At 32.9% G+C, this 23272-nt stretch overlaps 1 protein-coding gene across 4 annotated transcripts in view; it reads right to left on the bottom strand.

The window, feature by feature from the left end:
• The window catches only part of LOC129948114 (histone acetyltransferase p300), a 32768-nt gene that overhangs the window by 8770 nt on the left and 726 nt on the right, over positions 1-23272 (bottom strand). The window contains exons 2-8 of one of the 4 annotated variants that reach the window (XM_056058963.1): positions 21799-22435; positions 21503-21732; positions 21246-21432; positions 11116-11484; positions 7067-11043; positions 6828-6985; positions 6252-6362 (exon numbers count right to left, since the gene is read on the bottom strand). In XM_056058963.1, the coding sequence (XP_055914938.1) occupies positions 6252-6362; positions 6828-6985; positions 7067-11043; positions 11116-11484; positions 21246-21432; positions 21503-21732; positions 21799-21874 (5108 nt within the window). In that variant the 5' untranslated portion in view covers positions 21875-22435. Of the gene's footprint in view, positions 1-6251; positions 6363-6827; positions 6986-7066; positions 11485-21245; positions 21433-21502; positions 21733-21798; positions 22436-23272 lie in introns of all 4 variants that reach the window. The other 3 variants (XM_056058960.1, XM_056058962.1, XM_056058961.1) reach the window with 3 other exon arrangements.

The following is a 23272-nucleotide window of genomic DNA, read 5'->3' as shown; positions in this document are numbered from 1 at the left end:
TCTCAGAACTGTCTTTTTGAATCTGATACCCACGATTTCTCAGGTTCTGCCGAACCGATTTACTTGAAATTTTAAGAAAGTCTTCTTTAGGGACTTGTCTACGTCCGGAACTACGGCCATCCCCAAATTTTTATTTTTACTATTTTTAACAAATCGAAGAATGTTCAAAAAAATGGTAAATTTTTTGTATTTTTCTTTAGACAGCCGCCATTTTGTAAAAAAAAATGTTTGTAACTTTTCCGTAGTTCCAGACATTGCGACATTATTGTAGATTAATAATCTTTTTTAGTTTTTGATTTCAGATTTCTGGGAGAGTTAAAATCGTGGGTATGGTCACGCACCAAATTTTTGAGACGCACTACTCTATCAGCTGATAACTAACGGAATTTTTATTTTTTTTTACTTTTTTATTTTTTTTTGTATGCTTCTAATGTGAATAAATAATGTATAAAAAAATTGATGGTAAAATTGTAGCTTGCTTTTTTCTACAGCACTTCAAAAATTACATAAAATTCATGTCTCTAGACCAGAATACCCCCTTAAAGATTGTAAATTAGGACGCGTTCCCGAAATGATTTTCAATGCGTGTATATTCATTTAATTTAAAATTCACCTTGTTAATAAATTATATTATTTGATTGGACACACAAAACACGATAGTTTTAGTATTTCTCATTCATTTTTTTTTTCAGTTAAGTCGAGATTTAAGGCATTAAATTGCTAGCAAAGCCAATTCTGCACCTTGGTGATTTTGAGCTAGTTATGCTTTTAGCACTGCGTAAGGCAACAAGTCCTTAATTTATTCATTTAATTTTAATAGTAGGTAATTTTTGTTAATATTTTTCAGTTTGTGATTTTTAACAAGCAATATTATTTCCTGCAGGACTTCATAAAAAGACTTTTTAAAGCTTTAAAAAAACATTTAATTTCGACAGAAAATGGGAACTATTTTCTTTGCTGATAAATTATATTTCCTATTTTCAAAAAAAAAATGTTTAAAGTTAATTAAATAATTTCTATTTTTAACTTCCCATAGGAAGTTATTGTAATGGGTCCGATTTGTCTGTGATGTCTGTGCGTGCGTGTGTATGTACGTTTGTACGTCCGTACGTTCGCGACGTTTTTTTCGTCTTCCATAGCACAGGAACCAGAAGAGATATCCACTTGAAATAATAAGGCAGAAAGATACAGAAAGGGCTGTCAAGAAAATTGCGTGGGTGGTTTTTTTTACTATAGCAGTTTGAAAAAAAGGTGAAAATTTTGGTTAACCCTAAATATCTTACGAACCAAAAACGCTAGAGACTTGAATTAAAATGTATATAATATATTGTAAGGTAATATCAAAGAACTTATTTTTTGAAAAAAATCCATCTAACGGTTTTTTATAAATCAAAAAACACGGAAAAAACAAATTTGTGATCTCCAAAATTTTACGACTTAAATATGATCTCATCTCCAAAACAATTTTGTGCTACGAAGAATAATGCTTTTGACACCTGATACAATTTTGAGAAAAATCAAATTGACAGTTTTTTTTACAAAAAATAAAAACCTAAAAAAAAGAATAAAAGTTGGTAAAAATTGATTTTCGACTCAAATATCTTTTCAAAAATTTGAGATATTGGCTTTAATTTACTTTTATCTTTCAAAAAGTATTGTTGTCAACATTCAGTAAAATTTTGAAAAAAATCGAATTGGCAGTTTTTTTTACAAAAAATCAGAAACCGAAAAAAAATTACCAAAAGTTGGTAAAAATGATTTTCGACTTAATATCTTTTCAAAAATTTGAGAAAATAGCTTCTAATTAATTTTTACTTATACGAAATATTGTTTTCAACATTAGGATAAAAATCGAATTGACAGTTTTTTTTACAAAAAATAAAAACCTAAAAAAAATGTATAAAAGTTGGTAAAAATTTATTTTCGACTCAAATATCTTTTCAAAACTTGTAGATATTCGCTTTAAAATACTTTTATGTTTCAAAAAGTATTGTTGTCAACATTCAGTAAATTTTGAAAAAAATCGAATGGACAGTTTTTTTTACAAAAAATTAAAAAACGTAAATAAAATTTAACAAAAGTTGGTAAAAATTGATTTTCGACTCAAATATCTTTTCAAGAATTAAAAATATTGGTTTAAAACTTATTTTATTTCACAGAAAATATTGTTTTCGATATTTAGTAATTTTTATATAAAAATCCTACAGTCCGTTTTTTCATACAAAATAAAATCTACAAAAAATAGTACGCAAATTTGGTAAAAATTGATACGAGTACATATAGACAAACTTTTAAGCAAGACAAATCGACAGACAGGATGGGAAGTTATCAGTGTGGGTCGCATCCCAGCCTCTTTTTCATCTTGAATCGAGTACCACATTTTAGTGATAAAATTTTCCAAAGTTCATTTTGTTAGTACACTATTTGATATTGCGTTACCAATTGTTGAGAATATAAATATTCTTCCTTTGAAATCAAAGCTTGTGAGAATTAGAATTCAGTAGAATTAAACCTTAAGTATTATGCTGTCACCTTGTAATTTGAACGTTGGATTTATGAGCTTGGGTTTGTGGCTTCTCACATTGGGTGACAAAAAAACATTTTCCAATCTATTCCAAATACATATATTTTTGTTTTAAAACTTTAAAAATGCATTCTTTCCTTATTTTGTTATGTAGTATATTTTTGCAAAATGAATCAGTTCCTAGGAATTGTTCTGGAGCTGACTTGAGTGTATCTGGTTGCAGATTTTTTTAAGACACAGATAGAAGAGCTTTCGATTTTCTTACTTAAGTTGCTTTGTCTATAAAGGAATATCTTCTGGTTTCTTGATTTTTTTATTTTGTATAGCATTAAGTAACAGTTGGGTTAATTTTGCAATTTCTCTAATGGATATGTCTATATTATGCAGTGCCAAAATTACTTCAAAATATTTTTGAAAAAAAAATGTTGACATAATTGCAAAATTAATTTCAGATTAAAAATAATATACAAAATTTGAATTTTTTAACCAAACAAGGCTATTGTATTGGCTTTTCTTCAAGTGTTCCTATTATTTTAACCAGTTATATTGTGAAGTTATATGTTTCTATTTTTTTGGGCTGTATATGTGTGATTATACAAAAGTTGGGTAACTTTAGAGGATATTTTGTTTACGATAGTTATTAAATCAAACTTCTACAAATTCTGGTGTATATGAAAGCTAATCTAAATAATATATTTTTCCCAATCGGGCCTGTCACTTTTTTGAGTACATTGTAAGATATTTAAAAAATTCCATATTTGACTGCCAGGGGACTGTAGAGGTAACATAGTACTGGCACATGTTATACAAATTTTTGAAAGTATTATAATGAAATTTAATACAAATTAGTAAAAATAATTATTAATATTAATACTGGGAGAAAAACTTTATCAGTTTTCAAAACAGACTTTAACGTAACGTTATTCATTTATCTTTTTCTACTTTCACGTTTTATTAAATATTTCTAAGTTATCAACAAACAATATAAACAAAATCTAACAATATTCATCTTAAAGGGACTAATGATCATGAAATGCAAAACAATAACAATACCTAATACCTGACACAGGTCTGACGCCATAGGACTGGCGAAATTTGAGATTATAATCAGGACTAATAATTTTTTTTATAATTTCGAATATCATCAAACTACATTTTAACAAATCAAAGTCTTATATGTAAATTGATAAGTTTTCTGACGTTTTAAGAACAAATTGTATTTTTTAACAACTTGTATTCAAAATTAAGAACTAAAATTAGGTGTCTAAATAAGGTTTTAAATTAAATTGTCATCTCAATAAAATATAACAAGACTTTGAATATATGTATTGGTTGATGACATCGAGTTACCCAACTTTTGTATAATCACACATATATATTTTTTACAACTTGATAAATTCAATTTAAAGAATTTAAAATATCCCTTTCCAAACATCTATTCTATTGTCTATTGTTTTTTGTTGATTTAAGTTGAGAAACACAGCCAATGAATTCTGGAGTAGTAAACTTTAAATAAATTGAAGATAGAATTGAGAGGTTAAGTTAAAACCCAAATTCATAAACTAGAAAAAAAATTGAAACTTTTTCCTCGCTTGTCTCAAAAAATTGGAGCACAGGTCCAAAAAGTAGACACAGAGCTACGATTTTCTTTCTAATAGTTGTACAACGTTTCGTTTTCAAGATACAGATTTTTAAAATCTCACCAAAATTGTCGGTTTCTTTCTTACTCCCTTAATTTTTGTCAGAAGTACAAATTAAAAATGATTTTTCTTTTTCAACAGATTTTATTTACAAGTTCAGTGCAGATTATTTATTGAGCATCATTTTCAATTTTTCATTTAGGGCAGTACACGTTTTGAATATAATCTTTCTTTTTGAGATGCTTAAAGGCTTGTTAGTTTTTTCGTGTAGCGTTTTTTCTTTTGCAAGAGTATGAATATTCAGAGTTATATAAACGTACCCAGAGTTTTTGAAACTTTTTTAGTGTTTTTGCACTAAATATTATTATATTTATAAATTAATCTAATTCCGGCTATTTTAATACAGAAATCTAAAGAACACAAGTAAGCAAAAAAACATTTTAATGGATACAGTATTTTGAGGCTAGGGATTCTAAGAAACAGTATTGTGATACACTACTGTTCTAAATCTATATTTTTTGAAGCACATCATTTAAGAATTACCGCATTATGAACTATTGTAGTATACAGAATTTTGAATTTTACTATTTAAAAACGCTGTCATTAATTATTTTATCTTTAAATGGCCGTTTATGTTGAATCGGATTAAACACAGGTATGTTTAATAAATTGAATTGGTTCAATTATATTGTAAATCTTTTTGAAAATCACTCCTTTAATGTCTATACTTTTAATATAAGCTTGTTTTTTTTTTTTCAATAATTTGTTTAATATGAGGCATTGAGAGCTGAAGTGGCGTCAACCCAAATTGCAATAATTGATAAAATCACGGTTAAAGAAAATAATCAAACACATTTGTTTATTATTGGTTTCCTACTTAAAATAATGGCTAATTAACTTCAGGTATGTCATATCTGGTGGAATATCTTCTATTTTAGATCCTAATATTGTCTGTAAATGTGTGATTTATTGGATTTTATTTGGCTTACACCACTTCTGCTTTCTAGATACAGAAATAATTTAAAAAAAGTAAGTTGGTTACACCAATAATTAAAAATACAAGTTATTAATTTTTTTCTATTATGACTTTCTAAGTACAAAATAGTTACAAGTTATGAGTTAAGACTGCTATGCAACTATCACTCTTCATCCTCATCTACGTATTCTACTAAGGCAACGTCTCTGTCTGTGGAAACACTTGTCAAGTTCTAATAAAGTCCTGGTAATCTTTCTTTTCCGCTTCACTTACGGCATTTCCTTTTGGAAACAGTAATTCGAGATCTGTGATTAATGCAGATGTTCTTTTTTTTAATATCACAGTTTCAGAAAGCACGTCTTCATTATTGCTGTACTTGTAAGAAATATTGAAGGGGGTCTCTTTTAAAAATTGTAGCCATTGAATCCCTTTATTTACATTAATCTTTAGATTTGTTATATTTGTTTCCAATTTTTTCGTCAAAATACTTCTTTTGTTTTTCGATAAGAACAAAGTCTTGATCACAAGGTAGGTAAGAGTGGCCATTCAATAGAAATTTGTGATCAATTTTATTTAAAAGATATATATATAATATATTGGCACAAAACGGACATCTTAATATTCCTATTTTGCCCACCACATTGGTCAGTGTACATAATTAAATTTGAGGTACTCACAAAATGTTTAATATAATAAGTAGCTGCCAATTTCTTGGGGACCTCTTGATGCCACCGACTCATACCAAATATACATGTAAGCTTTGTTCTTTATCATGTCATGGATACCTAGACAATTTGTCCAAAGCTTCCTCCTATAATAGCATACACCCCTTGAAATGTCTGGAGTTGGCAAAGTTTTCATAAGATCCAATGCAATTACTGCCTCATATAATCTAAAGGTTCTTTTTTTTGAAATGATTTAAATATTCAAACATCTATACTTAAATATTATTTAATGTATGTTTGTTTGAAACGCCCGCCGATATATATAAAAATAAAAATATTAAATACATTTTTTCTTAAATAAAATTAACTAAACCAAATAAAGAGATATGCGCTTTTTTAAAAAATATATAATTTTTAAAAATTTAAATAAAAATAAAAGTACTTACGTTTGTGACTGCATTGGATCATCTCCTAGCGTAACCGTGTCACCGATGATGTCGTTGAAACATTTTTGGCAGAATGTATATCTGTTAGATGCAACACCGTAATCCTTTAGACTATTTTTTTGTTTCGTTTGAAAAACAAATTTTATTTGGGTGTTGTGGTAAATGAAAGTAGTACAGTGTGATTAATAGGGAACGAGTGTTTTGACGAACGATTTAATTTGTTATTAATTTTGACCATATTTTATTTTTAATGTTTATGTTTTAGTTTTTTTTGATTTGATTATTAGCAAATAGAGCATTTGAAAAGGTATTGTGACGATTGTGTATTTTGGTGAATGTTCGAAACCATAACCAGGAGGTAGTATACAATGTGTGCAGGCAATGAAAAAAGAAAAGGCAAAGGAAAAGGTTGATTAATACATTTTCCAAACAATGACATTTATATGCAATGTGCGGTGTTTAATAAAGGTTTATTAATTATTTATATTAATCATTTTAATACTTGTGTAAATGTAACACGCAAAAAAAATAAAAAATACTTTGGAGGCAAGTTTTCAAATAAAGAAAAATACATACCTATTTTGATAACTGTAGTACTTTGCATCTCTCGGGATGGTACACAACTGTTTTCCATAGCAACACAATACTTGCGGATTGAAAGTGTACTTCCGTCCACAGCAGTATCCCAATGCCTGCATAACTGGATCAATTTCTTGTTCGAATACTTCCGAGAGCTTTGAGATATAAAAATAGAAATAAAGTTAGTAAATTTGCAAGTTAGTACAGAATTTATAAAAAGAAAAAACAAAACTTACCCTCGTGCAATATCTGTAGACTCGCGATGTCTTCCGGTTATATAACCAGGCATTGTCGAATATCAACCAAACGTCGTCTACATACTCCCAGGGATCACTGTACATTCCGTTCATTAAATTATTTCTTATTGTCCCCAAGTCCATTGGTTTTTTAATAATCTCAAAATAATCGGGAATGCCAAGGGCTTGAGGGTCCACGGGATTCTTGAAATGAACCGACTCAGGCTCATGGCGAAGAAGTTTGTCTAGTGTTGGTAATAAGGCTCTTTTCAATTCTTCCGGATTGAAAACACACTTCTTCTTTTCCCCAGTGGGAACTAAGGGCTCCGGTACCACGGGCTTAACTTCTGTCTTGATCTCCAGTTTAATGTCACCTCCCCGGCCACTTGTGCTGGATGATGAACCTTCTTCTGTATTGGTAGTGTTTTCGTCTTTTATACCTAACTCGTCTTTTATACCAACGCTGTCATCCGTGTCCATTTGTTCGGTTTTTATGAATGCAGAGTTAGTGCAGTTGGTGCCGTCTTTATTGACATTTTTGCCGATGCCCGCTGATCCTCCTCCTGAAGATGTGTCCATCTGGCTGTTGTCTCCATTTTCATCCATATACTCTTTCTTTATCTCATCTTCTTGCTTAATGGAATCAAGCTTGCCTTTTGGTGCATTCGTGTTGTTGTCTGGAGATGGTGGGGTATCATCTTGGTCGCGGGAAGCAGCCTCTAAGGCAGCCATCTGAGATGACAGATTTGAGCTGGAGGACGGTCTCGAAGGCGCTGAATTATTTGAGCCAACTCCACCTCCCTTACCCATTCCCATTTGCTGCTGTTGTTGTTGCTTTTGGGTCATATTTGGGGTTGTTGCCGGGGTCACTGTTGTTCCCGTATTCGATGGTGATGTCATCAATGGTGGTGTATTGCGGTCACTCATGGGTTGCATTAGTGATGACACTGATGGAGGGTTAGGAGTACTAACAGCTATCGGTCCGTTGCCAACATAGCTCGGAGACGGAGAAGGAGCCATTGTGGTATTCGCATTAGTTAGTGATTCTAAACTTGTGGGGGTTGGTGGCATGCCACCACTTACTGATTTTTGCGGCTGTTGTTGCTGCTGTTGTTGTTGTTGCTGTTGTTGCTGCTGCTGTTGTTGTTGTTGCTGCTGCTGTTGTTGTTGCTGCTGCTGTTGTTGTTGCTGCTGTTGCTGCTGCTGTTGTTGTTGTTGTTGCTGCTGCTGTTGTTGTTGCTGCAACGTAGGTGCAAACGCATTAACAGAGTTATTCTGAATCTGTCCGGCAGAGTTAAATGGAGATTGTGGCATGACAATATTTTGATTTACCGAGGTGACAACTTGACTAGTTGCTTGTTGCTGCTGCTGTTGAACAGCGGCGGCATTCTGCATTCGTGCTTTCATCAAATCATTGAACTGACTTACACCTCCGTTTGCATTGATAAACTGCTGCTGTTGAGATCCTTGAGATGTTGCGGGTTGAGAAAGAACTCCTCCACTCACGGTCTGTCCACCGCTGGTGAAGGGCGAGTGCACTGCATTCTGTATGACCAAGTTCTGCTGTGATGTTGGAGTTCCATTTGGACTAGGCCCAGGTGGTCCTACTACCAAATTTCCAAGGGGTAAGCCCACCGGATTAGAAAACTGCATTCGGTTTTGCTGCATTGCATTGAGCATTCCTGCCGGTGAATGACTCCGCACTCCTGCTGTTTGTTGCGTAGGATTCTGTGGCAACATCCCAGGAGCTTGTCCTCGTTGCATCATACTTGCCATGGGATTTCCAGCTTGGCTTGCACTCAATTGGTTTACCATTGACACGTTTGGCCGTATTTGTTGTTGGTGTCCCGGCAATTGTTGCTGCTGACTTGGGCCGCCCGGTCCAGCTTGTTGCTGTTGTTGTTGCATTTGAAGAAGTTGCTGTTCCTTTCTCTTTAGACGTTTCTCTTCAAGTTCTTTTTGGATTTTGTAGATTTTTTCAGCTAGCAAGTGGTAGTACTCTGATCGGGATTTTGCCATTTCATACATATCCTTTTCAACTTTCTCTGCATAAGAAACCAGATTGAACATTCGTTTGTCCTGCATTGTAGCAGGATCAGATGTAGGAAATATAGCTTGAACCAGTTTGTGGACTAGGTGTTTTCGTAGATCCGTTGTTACCGACTCACGCCAATCTTTTTCATTGTCGCCTGCTCCAGAAGAGGCTGGCATCGATGAGCTTTGGGAAAGAAGTCCGCCAGAGACGTTGTTTGCCGCTGCATTGGCCGATGCCGCTGCTGCTGCCACAGCTGCATGAGCTTGTATTTGCATCTGGGCCATTTGGCTTGGAGCCATCTGTTGCGATTTATTAGAACCTCCACCGTCGACGGTATTGGAATTACTAAAGCTGTGTACGTTCACAGATAGTGGAATGTTGGCCTGGGTTTGTTGTTGTTGCTGCTGTTGCATACCCGGTAATTGATGCGCACCTTGTTGTGGACCTCCTTGTTGGGCGCTTAGCGTCACAACATGATTCCCAGCTCCTGGCACCAGCAACTGCTGATTGGGGTTGTTCCCATTTTGGATATCGTTGTTGCTCATCAGCAAATTATTAGATAGAACGTTGGGGTTCGGAGGGGCAGCTACTCTAACCGGCGGTCCTTGGATGCGCATTCCTTGCGGTACTTGAGGTGCATTTGCATTGGCCTGCATAAGGTTAGATGGGGCGGATGATACAGCTCCCTGCATGCCCATGCTGTCAAAACGACGTATTTCTTGGTTCGGATTTGAGGTTTGCATTTGCTGCGGTTGCATATCAACAGCGTTAGGCTTAATACTCATCTGAGCTCCTACAGGCACAGCTCCAACTGGTACTGGACCCTGAACGTTGTTCTGGTTGCCAACGTTTTGTTGTGAGCTTCCTGGAACAGCCTGTTGCTGTTGCTGCTGTTGTTGTTGCTGCTGCTGTTGTTGTTGCTGCTGTTGCTGTTGTTGTTGTTGTTGCTGCTGTTGTTGTTGTTGCTGCTGTTGTTGTTGCTGCTGCTGTTGTTGTTGTTGCTGTTGTTGTTGCTGCTGTTGTTGCTGCTGTTGTTGTTGCTGCTGCTGCTGCACTTGCTGTTGTTGCTGTTTGTTTTCTCCACTGGCATTTCCACTATTAAGTAGTTGGTGAGTTTGCCGAAAAGGAAAACAAATAATACAATCAGATTTTGTGCAAGTCTTGTAGTGGAGGAGTATCTGACGTGAGGAGGTGCAGTGCTGGACGGTACAATCTTTGCTGTCCTTACAATTAGCCATGTGAGCCAAGACATCCTGCATTATCTTACAGTGAAATACAGTACACTTCTCTCTTTGGGGGTTAGCAGCTTCGCGTCGACTGCACTTGTGAGCATGAAGTAATATCATCAACTGCTGCTGAATTTGCTTCTTTCGAGCGATTGGAAGTGGATGTTGAGGAGGGCCTTGCGAAGTACCTGGTTGAGGCTGTTGCATTTGACCTGGCTGTGGTGGACGCTGCTGCACACTCCCTGGCGCTGGCAATCCTAAAACTACTTGAGGGGGTTGATTAGGATTTAGTTGCTGTTGCGGATTTGCTAATTGCTGTTGTTGTTGTTGCTGCTGTTGTTGTTGCTGCTGTTGTTGTTGTTGCTGCTGCTGTTGTTGTTGCTGTTGTTGTTGTTGCTGCTGTTGTTGCTGCTGCTGTTGTTGTTGCTGCTGTTGTTGTTGCTGTTGGGGACCTCCAACGATTCCGCTACCATCATTCCCAACGTTGACGAGACCAATATTGGTACCAATGGGGCCCCCAGGTCGATTTCCCTGCATTGCTTGTTGCATACTTGGTGGCACGCGTTGTTGTTGCGTGATCTGATTTACCAGCATCTGTTGCTGTGGCGATGGCCCACCTCCACCCCCAGGATTAACATTAACACTTACACTCTGAGGACCAGCATTAACATAGCCATATGGTCCATTCGGTCCTCCCCCCATGCTATTTATTTGACCTGGTCGAATCGCAAATTTTCGAGACAACAATTCGTTTGTGGTCGATTGGTTCTCTATTACGTTCAACTTACCAATTGGCATGTTTGGATTTTGCATACGCGGGCCACCGCCGGGACCGGCACCCATTAGTTGATGCGGATTTGGACCCCTAATCATATGTTGTTGGCCGACCATGCGACCACCAACGCCGATTGCAGCAGTTGTCATGAGGGGACCATTTTGCATTGCTTGCTGATGGTGAATCCCTTGATGGTTTGCAGGGCCAGCGCCTGGCACTTTGCCTGGTCCCATCATAGGCCCTGTATTAATATGTTGTTTGAGTGCATTTACCATTACGCCTTGGGAAGCTGCCATTGAGCCACCACCTATTCCACCAGAAGCCATGGCACTGTTGGTCATTACCATGTTTCCTATGTTGCCTTGGGCAATGCTATTCATTCCTGTAACAAAAACATATGTTACTTGCATTTGACAAATAAATAACTTGAACTAATGCTGTCAAATAGCAAATAGTGTAATAAACAAAAGTATTTTATTAGAAACGTTATCGAAAGAAAGCAGAATATTGACGCTTTAAAAGAGTTTTGCGTTAGTTCTCTAACATGCTCGTAATGTTGTAGACATCTTTATTTATCTTTATTATCAGTCCATTTAAAATAACCTGCACTAATTATCAGAATCTTAGTGAAAATGGGAAAAAAAGATTAACATTTTTCCAGACATTATTCAACATACTCCTAGCTTCGGCGAATTTGTTTTAAAGTTTCAACGTCATTTTGCAAGATACACATTTTCAAAATTAAGCTATTCGTAGGATGAAATGTGGCGACCAACAGTTAAAATTCTTTCCTTATTTAAAAGATTATTTTAAGTGCCTACCTTTAATAATTTTTTTTATAAACAATAGCATATCCGAATTAAAAAATGTATTGTGTTAATAAAAATGAATTATTATATTTGTAGGTAAATATTTCACTATTAATTTCGTATTTGCAAAAGCAACATTTTTGAAATATGTAAAATAACAGATAATTCTCTTTAAACATAACTTTTTAATTTAATTTTTGAAACTTTTATTTAAATCTAATCACTTGTGGAACTAGGAATCAGCAATAGTTGTGGTGTTGTGCATTTGACTCTTTTACTTTTACCAAAGAGTTGGCTGAGGTTCAATCAAACAAGGCCTGCAAAATGCGCAATATGCACACATAACATTACAGTACATGACACAAGCACTTTGGTTAACGCGGAGTGATTGAGTAAAATAAAATTCAAAGTTAAAGTTAATTTGAAACACATACGTTAGTTAAGTTCGCTTTAACAACGTTTGTCTAGTGTAATTTCAAAAATTTAACTTAAAGCTGAAATGTGAAACAAATCACGCAGAATATTGTTTTTTGACACATAGCCACATTCGAATACTACACAAAAGTTTAAGTAAAATAAATATGCGTTTCACCTTTCTTTTGTTGTTCTAAACATTGTTTAAAAAGTCTTATAAAATCTCATGTCTGCTTCGTAAGTTATGGATCGTCAAAGCCAGGCGAAATTAATTTTTAGTGGTTATCTCCGTTTCTATAGCTACAATGGTTTTGCACTTTAAGAACACCAAAAGAAAGGTATTTATACATTTTAAGCTTACTATCTTTCATTCCGAAAATGCACCCTTTTTCATCTCATTTTACTGGTATAAAATTCATACGTTTAAATTGAAAATTTACAACACATTCATAATTTTCCCTCAAAAACATTTTGTTCAGTGTTTTTGTTATTCTTTCAAATACCTCAATTTGGTGGAAAATATAGAAAAAAAAGTCAATTATTTTTGTCTACAAAAAATCTTTTTACACAAGCTACAAACCACAATTAGTTGTTAATGAACCTAGTACAATACTTATCACTTTTACAAATTGTTAAGAAGTCTTTTTGTACCGAACATAACTGAAGTTATCCAAAGAATGATTAAAACAAAGAAAATGGACTTTAACTTTAAGTTAAATAAAAACAATTATGTTGGCACAAGTAGCCATGACTTCTAAGTAAGGGAGATTTTTCATGATTTATTTTTTAGTCAACTTCAAAATATAGTCAAATTATTTTTAAAAACAATTTCTTGATTTTAAAAATGGGTGGCTTTTGACGTATTTCAAGGAGAACAAACTTCATTTTAACTTTTCAACTATTCAAATTTTTTAATGAATTTCGAATTATGAAAACTAGTACCTTACAAAATGCGTGAAACCATTTTAAATTTATGTTCAAAAATTGGGAAACACTAAGAGTTACTTTTAAAGATACTGTATATGAAACAGGTTTAAGAACACAACAATAGTTCTCAATAAAAAACTTGTAAGATGATTTTGCAACGTAAGTCTTACAGATACAGTTAAAATCGTTTTTCGTCACCTAGTTTTTGGAAATTTTCATTAGTTTAAAGATTTTTTTTTCGTTCGGATTCTGAAACCGAATTTCGACCTTAGCTCCATTTATACTCGAATTTAAAAATAACCCTTTTCAAGATTAATTTAGTATTTTAAAAACTATATGTGGACGAATTAGTTATAAGGAAAAAAATTACTTCTAAACAGTTTTTCACAAACGCTTTAGCGTTCCTTTAAAATGCATGTAGATTAAGCGAGAGTTAACAACTAATGATGATTTTTAAATGTGAATAAGATACTAAAAATATTTAAATGGAATATTAAAGACAGGAATCACAGATTTGTAATTTCAAAAATCTGAGAAGATATTAATTTTGAACTCGAATGGGAACTAACGCCATGAAAAATGTAATTTGTTAGTAAGAAAAACCTAGTTGATAAGTGAATGATTATTAATCGTTTTGATAGCGCAGAAGCAAAATCAACACTTCTAGATAATACAAGGACTTTTTATTACAAAATTAATCAATTGGCTTTCTATGAAAAATACTATTATTTACAGCCAATAACTTTTATTCACAGCCAATAACTTTATGTAAGGTGTAATATGCAGTCACTTATTTTTATTTAAATCATTAGACAAAATTGTTGTAATTTTTTTTTATTAAAACATAAATAATCAAAAATCAAAAGCTATAAATTCAACATAACAAATTTATAGAACAAAGACAAAGGATACGGTTATATTTTGATCTCATTACGGTAAAATTGTTAAATTTTTACTTGGACTTTTTTGTACATGATGAAAATCAATGAAAGCTATAACTGGGCCCTAAATTAAACACCGAATATTTAAACAAAAATCCCAATTGCCAATAATTCTACTACTTCAGACATGTTTCTTATTAAACCTTTTTGATTTTGATAAAGGCTTGAAATTGAAATACAACGCGGAGTTTGGATTTTATTGTTCCTCAAAGCATTTGGAAAATTGTACGTAATTTTCATTCGGTACTTCTTCATTTCTACATTATATTTGATTTATTAAAATTCTGTTTTATATATTTAGTGATTTTTTGTTATTATCTGTTATGTTTCATTAAATGTGCAATAGAAAATACTTGAGAAACCAAATCATAAAAATTCTGTTCTCAGAGTTTTGACAGCGAAAACGAGAAACTTATATAAAAAATTGTGTTTAAACTTCTCAGAATACGGAAAACTCTGAGATCTTTAAAATATAAACTTGAAAAATTATTCCGAATTGTCACTATTTCCAAACAAAATTTTAACCAACAATTTCTCTATTGTCAGTCAAAATAAAATTTGACATATACATTTATCAGTATAAATGAGTTAAGGCCCAATGATGATAGTAAAGTTTGAATAAAAAGTTAAACTAAAAGTTTCAAATGGAACATTATGATGATTTATATCAAAGACAATTTAAATTCTCCTGTAGATGAACCTTTTGAAGTCGGTGACATTTTTTGCAACTATAAGCTATTTTTGAATGAGCTTTTCGTGTCAAATGATATAAAAATGTTTTTTTTTCACAAAAATGTTTATATTCAAAACTGTAAGACCAACGTGCAGTTAAAGAAAGTTATCGAAATGGAAATGAAAAAGTTAAAGTTCGAATCTTATTGATGCACGGACTTCACGAAAAACTATTTGTATGCCAAATTCAAATAAATTTGCAAAAATCTTTCTTCACCAAAAAATATGTTAACAAATGGCAGTGAAAAGTTTGACATGGTCTAATGTTGAACAAAAAAAAATATTTGGATTTATATTTATGTAGAAGAAATACCATTTATAATAACAATTTTACTTCTTAAATAAATATGCTTTATATACAGACATTCCAAGCTATAATTGCCAACATAAATGATAATTTCCTTATTTAAATAAAATTTTATATTTACAATTTTAAGTACCTACATATTTTTTTAATTACTTGGATTAATTACAAAACAATATTTTTGTTTATTATGTCAAATTGTTATATTTCTTAGGATCACACACAAAAACATTTTGATTGAAATCGATATAATTGTTTATGAGTATTGAAATTTGTTTTATAGAACGTTCGTATAACGAGGATATTATAATATTTACTTCTATATTTTGAAATCTGTATGACTATGCAACTATCCCAAATTCTATTAAACAGGGTTACCAAGATGAACTTAGAAAAAGCTTAGAGTTACTGTTGATGAAAATGTCTTGATAAATTTTAAATACACATTAAAAAAATATAAGCTTTTCAATTTTTGAGTTTGTTTTTTTTTTTCTAATATTTTAAATACGCTTGATCTCAAATATTAATTAAAACAGTACCCAGAGTCTTTTTCGAATTATGAGTATGAGTATGAGTATTAAATATTTTGGTCTGTACATGGAAAATATTATTTTTAACTTGTCATATTGTTACCGCGAGGTAACAATGTAAAACAAATTGTATTCGTAAAAAAATAATTCATCTCTGTCGTTTGCCATAAATATTTAAATATCACAACAAATTAAAAATTCTACGAGTCAAAAAAACTACCATTTCATTTCATTTTTTCTTTTTTGAAGTCACATTTCTTTGAGTAGTAACTTTGAGGTAGTTAAGGACTTTGTCTAGCTAGACACCGCTATTATAATACAGACAACGAACCCAGCCCTGAAATCAAACGAAGAATAACACTTGCAAATCGCTGCTTTTTTGGACTTAGAAGGCAATTGAGAAAGTCCTCTCTCAAGCATCTAAAATCATCATCCCGGTTCTCATTTATGGCGCTGAGGCCTGGACCCTATCAAAGAAAGATGATAGCGTCTTAGGATGCTTCGAGAGAAAAATTCTTCGGGTGATTTTTGGTCCCGTACGCATAGATAGAGAATGGAGGAGGAGATATAACGACGAACTGTACGGGCTGTACAGCGACACTGACCTAGTTAGCAGAATTAAAGTCCAACGGCTAAGATGGCTATGTCATGTAGAGCGGATGGACATCAATGCTCCAGCTCGGAAGGTTTTCGAATCCAATCCCGAGGGACGGCGCAATAGAGGAAGACCGCGACTCAGGTGGCGCACCCAGGTAGGAAGGACCTCAACCAACTTGGCGTGCGAAACTGGAGACAGATAGCTAGGGAGACGCATGTTGGTTGAGGCCCAGGTCCGCCCCGGACTGTAGCGCAACCTTAAGTAAGTAAGTATTTCTTTGAGTAAAATTTTTTGTAAACAAATAGCTTCTTGAAGTAAAAACAATATTTAAACACGTTATGAAAATAATCAATTTTGTAAGAAAAGACTGTGTAATGTGAATGTGTGACAAATATGTTAACCTTTTTTTTAATCTTATTATATTCCTTATTGATATATTTTACATTCTTATTTAAAATATCCTGAATTTGTTTAAATCACTTAAATGAAGCCAATATAAATTTTACTGACTGAGGTTTGCAAAATAACTACATAAGAAATTTGGGCTTTTAAATGGGTTTTGTGAACATTTCAAAGTCGCGCGAGTGATATTCGCTTCTAAAGTTTTTGCGAAAAAATTGTTTGATATTTTAAAATTATTATTAATTTTCATTTTTCATTTTTTTTCCTCGAATACAATTAACTGAATTTTGTTTATATTGTACTTCAATCCCGAACAGAAAAACTGAGTTACAGACATGGACATTAAAATAGACACAGAGACAGTTGCTAAGAGTTAACTCAAATTAAAACAACATGCATTAGAAGTAGTTTTAACCGTTATCAAAAAAAAGTTAGACTTTGCAAAATAAAATGGGTTTAATATAGCCAGAATAATGAGCAGATCTCTCAAGTTGATTGCAAAAGCAATTTAACGTGAAAACCAAGCAAAACAACCCCAAGAGAAGACTGAAAGATAATTTGCGCCTCAAAAAAAGATCATTACAAGTCTACAGATTTCAATAACTTCCAGAACTGTTCGTAAAAGACTTGTTGAAACTATCTTGCTCAGAAGGATCGCAAGGATGGTGCGCCCTTTCTAAGGCAAACAAAATATAACAACGCGGTTTAAATTTGCCCACGATCATTTTGATTGGAGTGACCTACAAGGAGGCACAATGTTTTGTGGATGGACGAAACAAAGATAAATTTGTTCGTAAGCGATGGAAGACAAACCATTAGAAGGCTTAATTTAAAAGAACTAAATCCCAAATACATGCAGAAAACGGTCAAGAATGGAGCGGTTGTAAATATTTTATGTTATAATTTTACTACAAAAATAGTAACTCTGTTTGCTGTTTCTATTTTAATGTTTAACAACTTAATTTTTACAGCTCCTTTGCTTGATGGGTTTTAACATACTGGCAAGCGATTTGGGAAGAATATCAACATTAAAAACTTATTTTATTAAAAAAGTTGCGAAATAAATCACATCTATGGGAACAGATAAATAATATGTGAATTTCACTATTTACATTTCATTATATTTAGAAAAGGACACATTCTATATAAAAAAGGTTTACGGTTCATATTTTATTATAGTTTTTTGTTTTTCTTCATGATACACATAATGAAGGTGTAATGTTTAATGAATAAGATATTCACATTTGCTTCTAACTTTTCACACTTCTCCTTACTTCTTAAAAAATAAGTATTAAAAATTTGCTGCTCAAAATTTAACCGTTTCGTCTTGTTTCCGTTGTTTTATAATATTTTCTGCCAAGTCTTTTATTTTCAGATTTGGCAAAGTATAATATCAACACAATGCAACAAAAGTTGAGTAGGATAATTAAATCGAATACATTTACTTATTTCAATTGGAAAAATAAAATAAAAAACAGCATTATTTTTAAAAGATCCAATACAACCAGTTATGTAATTTAACGAAAGACAGAAAAGTTAAAAAACAGAAACATTAAAAATCGAGATTTGATTTTAAAAGAAAAATGGAAAATATACACAAAATTAACTCTCAATCATGGACAAACATTTTAATTACGTTAAACAAAAAAGTAGAAGAATTGTAAGAAGAAGTGTAAAAATTGGATTAAAATTGAAAATGAGTTACTACAAATGTCACTTCCGAAAAAAAACTAAATTAAAAGTCTTGTGATATTTATTCAAAATACTATTAATTAAAAAATTGTTATTTAATATTTAATATAAATTAAGTTAATATCACAAGACTACAAACCAAACTTTTTTCGAAAGCAAGCTTTTATGGTGTTACGCCGCAGAGCATTTTCAATTTTAAATCTTTGATTTCGTTTGATTGAATCAAGGCTTTCCTTTATATTATTAAGGGCCAACTTTGCGTATATGTTTAAATTGAAATTGAAATAACTGTTGTTCTGACATTTTATATTTTGCTAATGTTATTTATGACCCTTCACATTATCTTTTTGTTTATTATTTTGAGGATTTAATACAACTTTTTGTATACTTATTTGAGTTCTAAATCCGAATAAACTAACTTAAAATTGCATATTACCTTACGTTGATTGTTAACCTTTTAACAGGTTCTGACTCATATAGAAATTAGGTTGTGAGACAGTTCGTAGTGACCCAGGGCCCAGTGACTTACAAAACTCTTACCCATTCCCGTGTACGACTAATGTCAGGGATAAAAGGGACCTACAGTTTTTATGTCGAATACGAACAGCTAATTTAAAAAAAAAAAACACTTTTTATGATAAGAATTACTATTGGATACTCAATTCCTCCAATAGGTAGTAGCCCGTGAAAAAAAAAACTTAAGGTGGCACAGGCAAGGATTAAACAGTCCTACGCACTAAGTATCACGCCATAGGTACTACTTGTGATATCTACTCAAAGTGAAAATCATATCAATTTTTTTTTAAATAAGTGATAGTTTAAATTGCTAAAAAATGTGTATTTAATTGTTAAGTTAAATTGAGTTAATATCACAAGACTGCGAATCAATTTTTGTGTATACCAATGTGCCAATTAAATAAGTCCAACGTTCAGCTTGCCTATGTATAAGCGGATCGCTTCGCACGAACCCATCTGCGGCACTGGACACCTACTCTACCTAACGCCTCTTGATATATTAAGCAAACAAATAGCTGCAATCTCTGCTATTCGCCTCAAAGCTTCGTCGAAAAGGACTAACAACAACACTCGGTAATTCTTAGGTATTTAGAACCAATTCCAAAGAACACAGACTATGCAATTACACAGAAATTTCCAGATTTCTATACAGATGGTTCAGAAACAAAAGAAGGGGTTGGTGCCGGTGTGTACTCTCCAGGCGGAACTTTTGGCGATAAATGGATTCTTATCCTAGCTTAAACAAAACGTGATATCACATCTGATTCCGAACTCTGAACTCTGTCTCTCCAAACTCTATAACAGTCCATAACTATCGATCATCTCTAATGGAAATGGCACAACAGTTTAATATTCACCTTTGCTGGGTGCTGTGACATAGAGACATTCCAGCTAACTGTAAGGCAGATGAACTCGCCGGTACAGTGGCATACCAATCGCTACTTGTAAGCTGTTGCTAATACAAGACGCTGTGTGGAGGGCAGGCACCAGGTGGAACATCACCACGTGTCGAGTCACAAAAAACATCTGGCCAACACTAAAATTAAAACGTTCTAGGTGCTTGTTATCTCTAAGCAGATCGCATATAAGCTTGATAAGAGGTGTCATAACCGGACACTGTCTAATAGCAAAGCACGCCACGCGACTAGGTGTATTCTCAAATGACTTTTGCAGGGGCTGTATGGACGAGGAAGAGGAGGAAACAATTATGTGGTATCACAATGGGCCATTAAACTTGCCTAAGTATGTTCGTTTCCATCTTGGACAGCCACTTTAACCTAACCCAACCTAATGTGCCAATGCTTAAATAAATCAACTTTCTTTCTTTTATCAAATTCAAACTTTGAATGCTTCCTTTTTTTGAATTGTTTAGATTTTACTAACTTAGATCATTTGTTACATTGCGTTACACGACTCATATACCATTGCAGAAAAAAAGAAGTACCAAAAGGGGAAAAATATTTGTAACAGAATTTGGAGTTCGTTAGAGGTAGACCTTTTCTGTAACAATATTTAAATTACAACTGGAGCTACCTATGTAAAGTATTTTTTTAATGGTAATATTTTTTTTTTGACTCTCAAATTCTGGACAGAAAATCGTATGTCAACAAAAAGTTAATTGTAGTATCAGACTGGGTACATTTGATTTTATCTCTATTACTTTTGTTTATTTTTATCTCGTTTGTTTTCTGAATTTTAGCCAATTAAAAAAATAACTTAAAGCCGCTTTTAAGAATTTTTTCTTCAGAAAAAGGGCAAAATTTTTGCATTCTACCTAACATTAACAACTTAAGTTGACATATGGTCCTTTTACAGAACTTTTAGTTCAAGAAAAGTAAACTGACAAACAAGCTAAGACCGACAATACAAATTACATAAGGAAAAAAATAAACTTTCAAACTGCTATCGTGAAAAACTATACGAAGGGAAATATTTTTTTGTAGCCACAGAAATAATAAACTAGAAACAAAGTTGTTTGGTTTTGTACAAGCAAAGTGCATACGACTAAACAATAAACTACCTCCATTTCCATTTACATTTCAATACGCTAGATTAAAAAAAAATTAGAACCGTGAAATAAGACTGATAAGATACTTCTGTTTAGCACAAAACTTTACACCAGTTATGTTTGGCGAGTATATGTAGCAGTTTCTAATAAACTAGTTTTATTATTATTAAATTTTAAACTCTTTAAAGAATAATTTTGATTATCTTAAGACCTCAAAGCATAACTTACTGGTCGCTTATGGGGAAAATTTATATATTTTTTTGTATTTACCTGGCATGGCATTTATGGTCTGTGTGCCATTATTCGATATTGACATGGGCATCGGATTAACCATCCCCGCAACCCCCATATTACCCTGCATTCCACCTTGCATTCCCGTCGGCGACTGCAAGTTTGGGCTCTTACTTCCCAATTGGTTCAGACCCATTGCATTTCCAACCATGGCATTTTTATTTCCCTGTAATCATAAATAAAACACCAGTTAGAATCATTCAAACAACATAAAATGAAAATATTTCCAAAGTTACCTGTTGTTGCAACAAATGCTGCAAATGATGTTGATGTTGTAACTGTCGCAAAGTATTGGGAACTCCTCCACTGGGGTCTTCGCCGCCATTCATTTGAGGCCCACCTGGGCCTGGTCCTTGCGCCGGAGGTTTATTACCACCTCCACCCATCTGATCGCCCCACGCACCTGTTGAGACTAACTCATCTGGTAGATTATCTTCAAGACCAAATATATTTGATAGAACTTCCGCTGTTGAATAAATTTAAAAAAATATATCAGTTTTTGTTTTCAATTTTAATAAAATGTTTATATTACCGGCATCACTGGACGATTGGGGAAAGCGTTCCATCTTAACCCGCTTTTGAGGCGGCTCATCCAGATGATCCGCCATGGTGAGGTGAGGTTGATTATTTTTTTAAACTTAAAGCACTTCTTTCTTATATATTTTTTCACCAAATGCAATTCAGTTTTTTTTTGTTTTTCTTTTTTTTTTATTATTATAACAAAACTTAATTATAATTAAAGTTTTATATGTTTTGTTTTTATGTTCGGTTTTGTATTATTATTATTAACTGTTATGTTTTTGGTCTATCCAAAGAGATGGTTTGACATATTCATTCGACGACGATAAAATTAGATTCCAAAGAGACGACGATCACATGAAGTTTTAAGTTTAACACAAAATAAAACACAAAATATCTATTATCAGTTTCTGATGTTGTTAACAAGCAAAAAATATTGCATATTTTTAGACTGACTTTTCCTTAAAATGCAAGGAAAATTCGTGTTTTTAGAACAGTTTTTGAGTTGCATTTTTTTTCATTTTTTGAGTTCCTTTGTATTTGTTTTTGAGAAAAATGAAAAAACTATTGAGGTTTTGCGTTTCCTCCATTTGCACATTTTTCTTAATATTTTTTTAATACTGCTGCTTGTTAAAACTTTGCTGCTGCTGCTATATTGAAATTGAAAAACATAATAGACATGGAGTTAGTTTTAGTTAGATTTAGATATACACCAAGAATACAGAGGGACATAAACTATAATAGTACAGAAACGGCGACGACAGAGCCAACTATTCGACTTTCCGTGGTCCAACGTTTATACAACATAAAAATTCAATACAAACTCGACAAACCTAGTTTTGGCCTTGAGTTTTTAAAAGATTATTTTTTCTTTTATATTATTTTAAGGAACCTCAAAGGGTATTTCTTCATAAAGTTAACAATTCCATGAATTACTTTTATCATCAATCAGCCACAAAATTGAACTGACTCGAAGCAGAAGAGAGCAAGAAAGTCAAAATCAAGAATGCGAAGACTGCGGCGGCGATGGTCATGGCGATGGCGATGTCGAGCGAGCAGCGATGATGAAGGAAAAGAGAAAATTTCACCCATTCGACTTGTCATTATGAATTACGGATAAAATACACAGACCACAAACAATGGCTACGTTGGTAAAATGTTTTTTTTTACGAAAAGATTTTTTCCAAGTAAACATTAGATTTTTTTTAATTAGGAACCAAAAATTATTTTCTTTTCCGGAAGAAAAAAAAAAAACAAAAAACTTAACAACAATTAATTTTTTTCGCTTGAAAAGGCGAAAAACGAAGTGAAAAACCAACTGATCCGACGATCCCCGAATCTTATTGAGAAAAAAAAGGAAAATAATATTTATTGCGATTTTTGTGGTCCACTGTGTGAGAAGATTATAGAGCGGTGTCACTCTAACTTTCAACAAATTAACTGCATCGATCTTTGTTTTGCATTTGAAAAATCTCGAAAATCTCTTC

The sequence above is a fragment of the Eupeodes corollae genome, chromosome 2 (genome assembly GCF_945859685.1).
Source record: "Eupeodes corollae chromosome 2, idEupCoro1.1, whole genome shotgun sequence".
In the NCBI taxonomy this organism is placed as follows: domain Eukaryota; kingdom Metazoa; phylum Arthropoda; class Insecta; order Diptera; family Syrphidae; genus Eupeodes; species Eupeodes corollae.
The sequence above is the reverse complement of the archived record's forward strand: the minus strand, read 5'-3'. Positions and strand labels throughout refer to the sequence as shown.